Source organism: Excalfactoria chinensis, chromosome 8, assembly GCF_039878825.1.
Source record: "Excalfactoria chinensis isolate bCotChi1 chromosome 8, bCotChi1.hap2, whole genome shotgun sequence".
Lineage (NCBI taxonomy): Eukaryota > Metazoa > Chordata > Aves > Galliformes > Phasianidae > Excalfactoria > Excalfactoria chinensis.
The window spans coordinates 4,689,569-4,703,575 of NC_092832.1; the positions used below are offsets into that span (position 1 = coordinate 4,689,569).

The 14,007-nt window shown below is 36.2% G+C and overlaps 1 protein-coding gene across 4 annotated transcripts in view; it reads right to left on the reverse strand.

The window, feature by feature from the left end:
- The window catches only part of COL11A1 (collagen type XI alpha 1 chain), a 120,173-nt gene that overhangs the window by 86,596 nt on the left and 19,570 nt on the right, over positions 1–14,007 (reverse strand). For all 4 annotated transcript variants that reach the window (XM_072342935.1, XM_072342934.1, XM_072342933.1 and 1 more), the window contains exon 5: positions 4,844–4,972. In XM_072342935.1, the coding sequence (XP_072199036.1) occupies positions 4,844–4,972 (129 nt within the window). The remainder of the gene's footprint in view (positions 1–4,843; positions 4,973–14,007) is intronic.

Consider the following 14,007-nt stretch of genomic DNA (forward strand, 5'->3'; position numbering starts at 1 on the left):
GAGGTTCATACCTAGGTATTTGCTGCCACAACCAAGTACAGCTAATGAATGCTTCAATTAAAACACATCTTGAAAGTGGGAATAAATGATTATAAAGAATAAAACACCCTACTACTTTCACATTTTCAAATGCCAGACTGAATGATTCTTAGGTCTGATAAAGCTGGGCATGGTGCATTCTGCACAAGTAACTGCACTTTTGCAAAAGCAAATACAGCCTAGAGCAATCCTGATTGCATTCAGTTTAACAGAGCACTCTTATGGATCTTGCCATCACACTTACATCTCAGTCAAAACAATTTCTCCAGATGTCACTTCAGTGGTGTAAAAAGTCATCTAGTTTTTCAGAATAATTGTATTCTCAGGCTGTGAACATGCTAGGAAGCCACAGAGGTGTGTAATATAAAAATAAATAAGTACTCTTTAGCTTCCTAGGTGCAACTCCACAGAAATATTTGATCACTTTATGGACAAAAGCCAACCAGTTATTTTGTGTTTTGCAGTCAGTGCTGGAAACACACGTGAATAGGCCCTGTACTCACATAGTTTGTCTCTTTCCCCTAAGGCAAGTATCAGTTTCTTGTTCTTGTTTGTAATAATTCAAAGGCTCAGAGATGAAAAGCCAGAAGGAACCACTAGATCATCTTTGACTAACTCCTTCACACTTTCAGACTTCGATACATCTTACTGAGCCAAATGAAATATTAATGATATCTCCTGAAACTTATCTTTTAGAAGGGCATCAGTATATCCTCAGTTTGAAGAAATCTGGACAAACACCATTTTGATCATCTGTTCTTTCATTGCTAAAAAGTTCATTAGGTACTCTCCCATCTGAAATGATCTGTCTTCCTTTCCTCTGTTTCCTCCTAATTTGTTTGCAGACAGTATTTTCTTCATTTAAATGTTATTTGCATATGATAACTGAACAACACATGAAACTTTTGTCATTGTGTGGACAAATATTTAGGTTTCCAATTCAATTCAATTTCCAAATTCAATCAAACTGCAATTCTGTAGGTTTTACCTGTATCCTTTCCATTATTACAGCATTTGTTTAGTGTTTAAATGGAGATGCTCCTGTAAAAGTTTTAGTCAGCAGCACAAACAGAAGTAATATTACATCTGTATTCTTATTCCTTGGCTTAGAAATCAAGATGTGCTGCCTCTTTTTTTTTGCCACATTTTTGCTTTGAATGTTCTTGCAATCAACAGTTCTTTGGTGGATAACAGCTTGGCTGTGAGCCAGTAGTGTGCCCTGGTGGCCAAGAGAGTCGGTGAATCCTGGGGTGCATTAAAAGGAGCGTGGCCTACAGGTCAAAGGAGGTGATCCTCCCCCTCTGTTCTCCCTGGTCAGGCCTCACCTGGGCTACAGTATGAGGGAAAATGTCTGTAAACTGGAGCATAATAAGTTCCACACTGGAATGGGATGTCTAGAGAGGTTGTGAAGACTCCTTCTCTGGAGTTATTCAACACCCTCCTGGATGCCTACCTGTGCAGCCTGATGTAGGGGGCATGCTTTGCAGGGGAGTTGGACTCCATGATCTCTGGATGTCCCTTCCAACCCGTACAATTCTGTGATTCTAGAATAATCAGCACTGATGTCTTCTGTAATGTTTTTTTAGTACTTGCTTCATTTCTTAATACAGGCTCTATCTCAAAAGATAATGAAGTATCCTGCTTTAACAAGTCACTTTTTTATTCCTTAGAATACAGTTCTGTTATCCTAGACAATTCATTCTGTCAGTTAATCTATTTCATTGTCATCACATTGGTCGTACTGTTAATGTGATTACTTCAGACAATTATTATGTTAAAAAGATGAATTGACTGTAAATAGTCATACAAAATTTGGTTACAAACTCATAGATACCACGGTTGTCTTCAATTCAGAAAGTAAGGTGATTCAACAACCACTCAGATGAATAAATGGAAGCAAACATATAGCTCCAGTGATTCCAGGAACTCTATCTGTTAGGGCAAAAATAGGCCCTAGAAAAATCAATTTTTAAAACACTAACTACGAGAACATTGTTGCAATGGCTGTTGAATTTAATAGTAAGACGTTTGCTAACTTCAATGGCTGTTGCATTAGGCTGTAGTTCATGGGTGTACAAGTTTTGGCTTGCCTGAGCTGCACTGCGTGAGATATTTGACCCCTGTGTATGTTTTTTTCTTGAAACTAATGCATCAGTGTCTCCTTAGATAGAAGTGGTTAAAATTCTTAATGAGATCTCAAGGTGTTCAACAGATTTTTTTAATGAAATTTTACTCTTCCTGTACTTCATCCTTGAATACAGTTGTTCACGAATGTATGTTATGCCAAAAAAAAGCAATGACATCAATAAAGTGTGATTGTAAAGCAAGGGATGTTTCTTTCTCTGGTGAGATAGGTCTTATAAAAGTCTAGTATAGAGAGATGATCAGTTTTGTAGTTTTTTTTTACTTGAATATCTGGCTCCAACATTAAATTTGACAAGTTGAATGTATTGTGATGGAAAATGGCATTGCAAATACACAAAAATTGATTTTTTTATTTTATTTTTTTTTTTCAGAAATCTTGAAACATGTTGTCAGATTGCCTATATTTGGTCATCACTGTGCCATTGCATGGTACAAACACATGCAATGTGTAATATATGAGTTTCAATTTGACTGTGTGTCGTAGATGTAAGAGCAGGATTTAATGCTACACTGCCCTCCTCTCCACAGTATCCCTTTGTCCTTGCTCGAGCTACACACAATTGACTCACAAAAAGTATTGCTTAAATAAGATATTGTTAAAAGTATATGGTCTTTTGGGTTCTTGTTACTAGCTGTCCAGTGTTGTGTGTAGCCTGCATGCCAGATGTGCTATCTCACTCAAAATGTTCAAGGAGAACATTGTCAATTGTTTGATGTTATGGTTCCTTTTCTCTGGTAATCATTTAATGTTTTCAGTAGATGTTAAGTATGTAACTGGGCATTCTATATGATGAGCATAGAACTATATATGTGAACACACAGACTTATTATAAAACCTTGTATTTCTTTTGATCTTTGAGTAACCGTTCTCCCTCTACTGATGTTAAACAATTTTGATATTTTATAGGAATAATACTTGACATAAAATAATGTTTTCTAAGTATTTAGATATGTTGACTCTGTTGACTAAGGGATTTTAACAACCTTTCCCCCAAAAATCAGTTTAGTAGACTGACTCCTTTCAGTCTTATTCCAAAATAGAAAAGCCCTAGCTTATTCAATTTTTTCAGGTCTTTACAAAGAGAATGGAAAAAGAAGTAGTCTCAAGCCATACAGAAGCAAGTACCAGGGAAGTTCTGCAGAATAAATGTCATAACTGAAGCTAGTTTCAGTTTTCTTTCCATGAAATATCAACATTATGATTTTAGCCTGATCTGATCTAGAACATAGCATGATCTGTGTAAGTAAACACGCAGACAGTTCTATATGAGGCTCATTAACAGAACAGACTCACATTCTGCTATGTTACTGTCATGCCTCTTTGAGCATGTAATTTACTCGACACATTTTGAACTGGAGCTCAGACACAGTGTAAGCAGGAGCCTGGATAGGAACTGTTAGGTCAGGGCCTGAACCAGTCATTTAGCACCTGGTTAAGGGGTGCAGCCAGACAAGGAAGCTCAGGTGGAAGAAAATCACCCCTGTGACTGGAAGGATCCACCCCTCCCTGAGCTTATTTAAGGGCTGGCAGCTGGGAAGGAAGTGCTTCTACTCAGAGATCACCTTCTTTGGAGTGTTCAGCAAGATCTGATCCTTAGAAAGAGGTAAGTGATTTCTTCTTTGTTACTAGATTGCAATCTCTTGGTTGATCCAAAACTGATTTAAAGCAGCTATATCTACTATTGCCTATACTTACAGAGCCCTTCTAAACCAAGTTCTTGGACCCACAGATCTGTGTACTTTATGACAAAGTTTTCGGTCAGATAGAATAAGTAGTAACAGTAAATGAAGTTATAAAGGAAAGTTTGTGTCACAAAATTGGCTCAAAGCATGTATCTGAGTGCAAATCAACAAGTTTGTAATGCTGCTTTCTTGAGCAGTCAGCAACAATAACCAGTCAGGTCAGACACAGCTGAGTGCATGCTAAATGTTCAGAGCCAAGTTCAGTTAAGACAAACCACCTTTTACAGAACATTTCCACTTCATAGCGGAAGTATGAGAAGAACTTTATTACAGGTATTTGGAATATGTATGACAATGCATACAGCTGCTGACCCTCCAAGGTCTAATCTGAGAGACTGTCTTGCCATTAGTGAATTGATTAACTTACAGCTGTAAGAACTGTCTAGAGAGACAAGTGATTTCTGAACAATTTTCATATTTCTGGGGAAAAGGCCAACATTGATTTTATTCCTGTTGATTTTATTACCTGCTACCAGTGGATCTGGCTAAAATAATTTTGTGGCTGTAGCTTATTAGAAAATGACATTTCTAGCAGAAGAGTTTTGTGATTCCAGTGTACTCAGATCTCCCATATCTTTTTTAATGTGGCATTTGAAGGTACTCAGGTTCACTGAAATCATAAATATACACAGGAGGAAAAAAAAGGTTTGACTAAGCACACATTGCTATCTTATTTTAAAGAATTAGTTTAATGCTGATAAGAATGTTGGTTATTTAAATATCAGTGTGATAGCTGCCTTCAAATACTTGACATAAATGATTGCATGGTAAAAAGTAATGCACTCCTGCAACCTTTCTTTCTCGCGTCTAGAACAAAGTATGCCATTTAGCTGTAATTAAATGCTCCCTGGGTAACTTGTATTCAGCACAACCACTAATGTGCAATAAATCTTTTTATACATGACTGATTACTCACCTCATCAACTTGAGGATCTTGAGCCTGAGCAGCATTAGGCACTGGGGAATCACAGTCTGGACTATAATGCTCGCAGTAGTCATATGCAGCTCTGGGGTCAGCTATAATCAACAATTGCTGGATTTCACCCTGTAGGAAAGCATATGTAGATTAAATAACAAAAACAAATTTTGTCTTCCGTTCATCACAAGTTTTCATTTAGAAAACAAAACTAGGCACAGAACATACGTATTAGATATTGCATGTTATCACATATGTAAATGTAACATCTCTGCTTAATTTCTGCTACTATTCTAAATGGCATCCTAACTATTCATAGGACAAATGGTTAGAGGTGTAAAATTATGGCTGAACACACTGTCTGCCTTGGAAGGGAGAGGGTGGGAAGGTATAACTCCTGCTCTGTCATTTTCATGCTGTTTGTTTACTTCTTCACTGGGAACCAGCCTAAATTCCTAAGATTTAATTCAGGGCACTTCCTACTACCAGCATGCAGCTCAGCATGCAAGTGATCAACAGTATAATTGTGAGAGTTTTCATTACATCTGAACTCTCAAAAAGAAAGAAAACAATAAAATAGGTTGCACAAGAGAAGCAGTTCTTGGAATATAAAACAAATAGGCAAACACTGTGTGAATATGCAGTATAGAATATATTGAAACCAATGTGATGTATCATGTATAGAAACATCACACTATGAGACGTACTCTTCTGGATAATAAAAATGTCTTTGAGATCCCCTGCAGTGATCACATATGTTTATCATTTTCTACAGAGAGCTGGCTGATATTCAGCGTGTTTCTTAACATAACAGTACCATTTAAACAGTGTTTGGTAAATTCCTGCCAACATTTCTACTATAAGTTTCCTCATTCAGGAGCTTCTCATGCTGTCATAAAAATAAGATTGTTGAAAATTGGCACATGTTCTAGGTCAAAACCCATTAGCTTCAATTGCCCACTGAATTTCCACATTAAGTAATGGAGGATTTTTTCCTTTAATGTATTTCTGACGATATTTTATTTTGGTTTTTACCAGTAAGGGGGTAAAGGAATAACTTTGTTGGTATACCTCTGCACTGCATGCAGAGCTCTTCCATGCAGAGAAATTCCAACTGGTGGAAATGTAGAACTAGGAAAATTCATGATCACCTCAGCATTTCCAAAATTGCTTTAAACGTTTTGGAATAGCAGCCTTCAACAAATAATAAAACTTGGAGAATATTTTCAGATAGTAAAGACTAGTTTGGAATCCTCCTTCTTTTCCAAAAGAGAAATTACAGAAACTAGCAAGCAAACCACTAACTGAAATAATCGAAATCCTCTCTCCTCTTTTCCTAGTTCTATAATAATTTACCAACATATTTAACAAGATATATGGAGTATTTAATTGCTTAGCATATAGAAGCTATACATTACAAATCTGATTCTCACAGTAGTCTCAACTCCCTTAACCAATTTATTTGTATCTCAGGTGAATTTACAGTTGGAGTGTACTTCTTTTTTACGCTTCTAGAAATGCTACAGTGCAGTAGTCTATCCCCATCAGTGGTTTTGAACTGCCCCTTCTGTCCTTTGTTTCCTCTGCAAACTGATTCTTCCTTATTTGGACACTGATCTACATACCATGCTGTACTTCCAGAGAAATTACCCAGTTGATTATATATGCAACTCTTTCAGGGGCACAAGAAGGGTGCTTTGAACAGTTTTGTACAGTCAGTGTCAGTCTTGGTTATGCATTCCCTTTCTCTACCACAGGGTGTTTCCAAAATGCTCTGCCCTTTCTCTTTCAGTAGCCAAATTAAAGCTAAGAGAAGCACAGGAATAAGTTAGAAAAAAGAACAGCAACTGAGAGACAAAATTGGTAAACTATTTTGTCAGAACAAAACTGTTCAACACTGAACACTGTTGAACAAGAATTAGAGTAAGTTGCTAAGAGCTTCTGTCCTCTGCTGAGTTCAGATCACTGTCGTCTTGTACACTCATATGTGCTCATCTATGGCTTTCTTAGTTGTCCACACAGATCAATAAAGAGCACACAGTGTGCCAGCCAATCTAAGTAGTGTAAGAACTGCTCTTGAAACTGCTATCTTTTTAGTACAATAAGCTTAGAGAACCCAACTGGGAGAATATGGCTAGTATTCTGTTGGAAGCTTGCTTTGTGCTGATCTTGAATGCCATGGAATTTTGGCACTTGTTCTTGTTGGATGTTGTGTTTGCAAGAAGCACTCAGCATGCTGTTACCACTTGGCTTAGATGTCCCTAATTGCTTAAAGCTGCTCCCGATCCATTGACTGTACTTCCCAGCCCCGCCTGTCTACTTGTCATGGGTTCATGGAGAGGGAGGCTCTCAGAAGTCTTGCACAATATACACAAAATGCTACTGGCCATTCATGTGTGATAAGTTTACAGAGGAACTAATTTATTTTCCATTTGGCATCTCAAATGTTTGTTTTCCTCTTTTTCCTTCAACATATCATACAAAAATACTGTTTTTCTTACACTATTCTTTTGCCTGTGTTTCCTTCCCTTGCTAATTAAATAGCTTCTGTCAGGATTTGTGAGGTATTGACAATGTTTTTTCACTAGTCAACAAAGAACTTTCATTTCAGATTGAGTGAAACATCTCAGCACACAATTCCACAAATTATTGCAGATTTCACCATTGCAACAGTCATGATGTAGTCACAGCAATTTTTTTTGACAAATCTATGCACTTTTCTCTTTGAGAATTATTTCAATCTTCAGAAGAGTGCTCTTTGATTTAAGCTCTTGAAGTTTTGACTCCAAGATGGAACGTTATAGTTGTTTGTGAAGAAACCACAAATACTTAATGTGGCTATACTCTAAGATATTACTTGCAGAATGGTCATGAAAAAGCTGAGATCTCTGCTGTAATTGCCCACAGGTAAAGGAGAATATTTAGCAATATGTTTAAACATATCTAATAGTAAGCATACAAGCACCTCTGGTAACTACAATGGGTCAATTTGAAGACATTTTGTTTTGATCCTAAATCCATTTGAATAAAAATAGTACAGCTCAGTGTGTAACTGAGTAGTCCATCAAGATATGGAAAAGAAATAGTTAAAGTCTATGAATGTTTCAGCTCCCCTCCTTTGGGAATGTGCACATAACTAAAATCACAGGCTTTTGAATCAGCCTCATGGTTATATGAAATAAGCTGTCAGGGAATCATAAAATAACTTGCCCATCAGTTATGCCTAGCATGCAAACATGATACAGAAGGATTACTTCTGTGGCGTTACTCTAAAGGGGACTGTTGCTACTCTGCAGAATCCTCCAAGACTGTTAAAGGGAGTTAATTACATGTCAGGAAATGTTTGCTTTCTTTAGAGAGCCTTTGTAGCATGTCAAAGCAATTGTGAAGAACAAGACTACAGAGCTACAAAGATGGGAGAATGCACTCAAATTAGTTGAATGTCTGCCTATTCGAACAGTGGAACATTTATTCAGATTTGCTTTCCTATGACAAGGAACAGCTTAGCTTAGAATAAGGAGTATGTAATTAATTCAGTTGCTGAAATTTCCTCTGTGAATCTTGGGCACTGTACACTGACACTGCAGAATAAGGTTTGTATATTTGCGTTTCTAGATGTTGTTGAAAACGTACACCTCGCTGAGTCGTAATATTATCCATACTCTCTTCACACTTCAAAACACAAAATATACCAAGTTTTCTAATGCAAAATGAAATGGAGACATAGTTTATAGGAAAGTAATAGAGTGTCAATTTGTCTTCCCGGTTTGAAGGACTAACTTTTGATGTAATTTTTGCTTTAGTTAGTTTCATGGTAGTGATCTCTATATCTGATTCTAACTTTTCAGAACTTCTATTAGATTCCACAAAAATAGCAGAATAAGGAAAACATTGAATTAGTGTCTGATTTTTCTCTATGTGAATTGTTGAGGGCCTCAGATGTAAGGAACAAGTCATTATCTCATTATTATCAAAAAGTGTGTCAACTCCTTGTTATGCTAATTATTTCAAAATCTGATAATAAAATAATCTTTAATATAATGTGTCTTATTGAAACACTGAGGCAAATTCTCTTTTCCTTTAAACTATGTGATATTACTTTTGCTTTCTAAACATGGTACATTACAGAAGTACAACCATAAGGTAATCCATTTACCAACTATCTCTGGTTAAAAAAATCTTAGCATTGTAAAAATTCATACACTTGTCTTTATAACAAGACTGTGAAGACAATCACACTTATGAAGAAAGAAAAGCTAAAACTAGTTTTCTCCCCTGGTATTTAAATCTTTGCAGTCTGGTTCCCTAGTTCTTAAAGAACCTCAGATGGTTCAGTTGTATGGACAGATGTCTGTCATATCTTTCTCAAGAAGCTTAAAATAGCTCTGCACAGTGAAAGTGAACTTCTTCTAAGGAATATCAGGTACATACACCCTAGGAAGCTCAACAGGACCTTCCCTGTTTGGTCTACAGAGGTAAACTTCATAAATGATTGAAAACTTTTTTTTTTTTTTTTAAATAAGTTTTAAAAGCCATCCCACTTTGTGGTTGTACAAGTAGCATTCCACATAAGAATGTGACTGGACCAGAGCTGAGAATTCAAGCTGCAGTTTCTTACTTTAAAATAATAGGCTTTCTAGGATTATTTCATTATGAGAAAAACATGGGGAAAACATTTCATTCTGGGGAAAACATACACATATAGATAATGAATTTTTAAATATGGCTATGTAAAGGGAGATAAGTACATAACAAAGTCAATGATAGGCTCAGGAGAATATCATGAAAATTTTTCATTTTCATATAGTGGCTAAAACCAAGGAATTCCAGAGTGGAATATCCTGTAAGAGAACAGAAGCTCTGACCTGTGTGTATATGACAACTTCCTTTAATTAGTTAAGTGACAGTTCAACTATAGATGTAACAGAACAAAAGTCTAGACAGCCTGGATATTATTACTACTGTAGTTAGAAAATCTGCTGCAGAATTCATTTAATCTTCCTGCAAAGATTTGAAAGATTGAAGAATTCCAGGGGCCTTTCATATGATATTCCATAATCCAGGCCCATTTCACGATATAGCTAGAGAAAGACATTGAGAACCTGCCAGGCTGCAGCACTGTAAAAGCAATACACTGAAAGAAGAATTCTGTATCGGTCAAAGTTTCCATAGAAATCAATGTCTTCCTGATTCTTAGAAAGCCTATGGTTATAGTAGTATATATTCAGCTTAGTGAAGAAAAGGGTTGATCAATCATAACTTTTAACCTTCAAAACATGAATGCTCATAGATCAAAGTCTACTGCAACTCTCGGCTGAGAGATTGTAGCTTATTGCTATGCCTGTATATACAGCACATGTACATAACAAGCACACGCATAAACAATATATTGCTTAATGCTATATAGATACACCCTCTCAACAGGAAAAGTGTTTAAAGATCCAAAAAGGACATCCTATCTTCTGGATGAAAGATCTGCTCATCTTTTAAGTTGTTACTTATTTTCAAGGCCCTATTCACTTCTTGAGCCCAACTTCTTAATGTTAAAGCTAATTACAAACAGTTTAGATAAATTAATATTTTTTTTTTGCTTCTTGGGAACATCTTGAAAATGAATTTGAACTCCCCCAAATCTGCTTTCAGAAATAAGGAAAACAAAATTGCTTTTCTTTTTCATGTGTAAGATTGGAAAAACTATTATATATATATAAATATATATAATATGTATATGTATATTTTATATATATATATTAAATCACCACATCACCATTCTTTCAGGAGGAAAAAAGGAAGACAATAATTTTTTTAAAAAAAATCAAAAACAAGGTAAATCATGAGTTTTGAGGAAAAGACTTTTGTTTTATTATTAGATGCCCCTGAAATGGAAAAACCTGTTGCTCTGCTTTTTTGCTATTGTTTTTCTTTTCATCCCAACATAGAAAGTTGGCCAGTTCCCTGATGTTGTTCTCTGGTGTTGATAGCTAGAAGGCTGCTTCTAAATAATTCTGCCTGGAAGTGATTGCATTTTTTGATCCACTTATGTTGAAAATTACTTTTCTGTCTGACTGACATTAAGTATTTAGTTGGTTACTTGCAATTATTAAAAGTGATGCAACATGAGAATCACTTTGGCTACGTCTACACTAGCTGGAAGTGCAGCCCAGCAGGCGAGTGTGAAACAGGAGACTGATGACTCATTTTTTTTATACTGCATGCCTTTGGGGAAGTTTTATTCTGGGCTAGCTTCTCCATTCTACTTGAGCTGTACAGCAAGTTTGGTCAGCTAGTTAAAGCTCTACTCATTCTGCTACTGCTACCTTCTGCACAGAACGTGTATAATGAGGAATGGTCTTTCTGCTCCTGTGTACTTGGACATGCCGTTCTTAGAAACATGCAAAGGATGGTTGCTGATCTGAAAGGGCCTGTAAGTTAAATCACTTTGGTTTCAAGGTATTATCACCGTGCCTTCAAATGCTCACTCAGTTTGTGAAAAGACTTTTATGCTGTACAGATATATATGAACATGTGGTTTCTATGAAATCAGGTGAATGCCTAGCATCAGATTCAGCACCCTTTCTTTATAAGGATTACAAGGATTTAGTCCTGTAGACTGTGTGTGGTTAAAACTTCCATTACATTTAAATCAGAGTTTTATATACATCAGGTTTTAGCTTGTTATATTCATTTACAGTATGATACCTAAATAACCATTGTATCAGTCTGACATTTGGGGAGTTCTGAAGGAGATGTTTAAGGGAAACATCTGCATAATGACTGTGTTAGTAACTTATTATAAAACACTTGTTGTATTGTTCACACCAACAGTGCTAAATGAGGAGTGACAAATCCTTTAAACTGGCAAAGAATAAAAAGATCCCTGCTTTTTATCTACTATTTAAGCCATAAACATACTTCAATGGACATAGTTAAAAAATCTGAAATTATTTTACTAGGTGCCATGTACCAACATCTGATCAATTTCTTCCAGCCTCCCCTAGAAGAAGGAATTGTTTTTCCCAAAAATACAATCAAATTAGCAAATACAATCAAGTTCAGGGTAGTATTAAGTAACATTAACTTCTGGCTCATGCATGTTTTCAGGGATTGAAAGCAATTTAGATATACTCTCTAAGGAAACAGGAATGTATGATGTATGTAATTGGTTACAGTTCTGATTCTGACAGTATTGAAGTGCTTACAAAGGGAGTGAATTCCCTTAATGTTGTAACTACTTTTTCCTGCAGTTATGCAATGCTGAATGAAGGGATTCAGGAACAGAAGAAACCCTTCTTTGCATCTCACACTAGTAGGTCACCGAAGTCTAGGATTACATTATTTATTTACAGGTCTATTATTTAAACGTTTTGAGTTTCTGTATTCCACAGTTCCTGAGATCAAATGGTTGGAATCACACCGTCCACACACACACACACACACACACACACACACACCCCACCACCACCACCAAAAAACCCCACCAAACACAAAAAACAAACAACCAAACCCAAAACATTCAGTGATCTGGCATTGAGATACAGCAGGGTTCACACCACAGAAATACCACCAAGCAGGTCCACAGAACCACTAGACATCATCCTGTGCTGCTATTGTTATAATGAATGAGCTAAATTAGAGCATTTAAGACATAACGAGGAGATTCAGAAAGGAAACAAATTCTAAGAGACAGCTCCAAACTTCAGAAATTTAGCAGGAGTAGCTGAAGGGTGGACAAAGTGATGTTGATGAAACAAAGGAATGCTATCTGTTTAGGGAGTAGGAAAACATCGTGAACTTGGAGAGAACTCTGTTATATTCTGCTTGGTCAACAGTTGAAGAACATGTATCAGTATAACTATATATGACATAGTATTTTGTTTTAGTGTTGAGGGATGTTTTAAGTGCATACTTTGAACGCATACTTTTCTAGCTAAAGATTCTAACAACTGTGAATGTATGTATAAATATATTCACTCTGTCTCTGCAGTAAAATATCCCGAAAGAAATACCTGTAAACCGTTATTTCAAGAAATTTCAGACTAAATCTTAACCTCCAGCATCTACAAGAATAACAAGAATATAACTGGTTTATCTGAGAAAAGGGGTGCAGTCAAGTCTGTAAGGAAACCTAACAAGGAAGGCATATGGAAATGTACAGCGACATTGCAAATGGTAGGCATGTTGCTGTTCTCAGTGCTGGATACTGAGATTCAGTTGGTAAACTAGCATTACAGAAAGCGGCACTATTTACGGTGCAAGTCCAAAGCCAGTCTATTTCTTAGTGGGTCTTAGATGGAATGGATGGACTGACTTTTCAAGTCAGTTTAGGAGATTATGAGTAAAAATTTTAGAGGATCACTAGCTTCCTTTATTAATCTTGATAACAAGTAATCTCAGACAAAAAAAGGCCCTTGGAGAGAAGTATTTTTATTTAAGTCACTGTCAGATTATTGCAAGTTGACTACACATAAGTTTGAATTCAAGAAAAAACATAGCAGTTACTTTTGGGATTTTTTCAACTAATCTGCTAGTTTTTATTTTTAAATACCAGTTTCAATCGTTAAGCATGTCTTCATCCAACCTTACTTTCTCCTAACAAGCCAGGGCCTGCTGCTTTAGTTTCTCCTGTATCTTGAACATTTTCCTAATTTATAGCCAAATATTTATGTTGTGACACATGGCTTGTGATCTAAGAAGGAAATACGAATGAAAATTGCAGGTAATTCTCCCACCTGGAGATGAATAGTGCTTGTTCTACAACAGACAAACCAACTGTGAAATTCATCTTAGAAGGAAAATGATGTGCAAACTTTACTAGTGACTCCAGATAAATCAGGCTGGGAATACAAGACGTGTACCATAATGATTGACCCATTTGTCCCAGAAATTCTCCCAATCAGAATGCTCATGTTTTGTCATATACAGGATTTCTGAAGGAAACAATGCCACAACGTTACACCTAAAATTCACATTTTCTTTTGCAGTGCATATGCAGCTTCCTAAGCATGCACTCTGATTAAAGTTCGGACTTCATCTCTTGGTGTTTATGGAGCACAGATGTTCAATATGAACTAAGTTAACTACTCATCTGTATTTTCTAATTGTACAGTTTAAATTTATACTTGACAGTTTTCACAGTTGCATACGTGTATTATAAAAGAAACTCT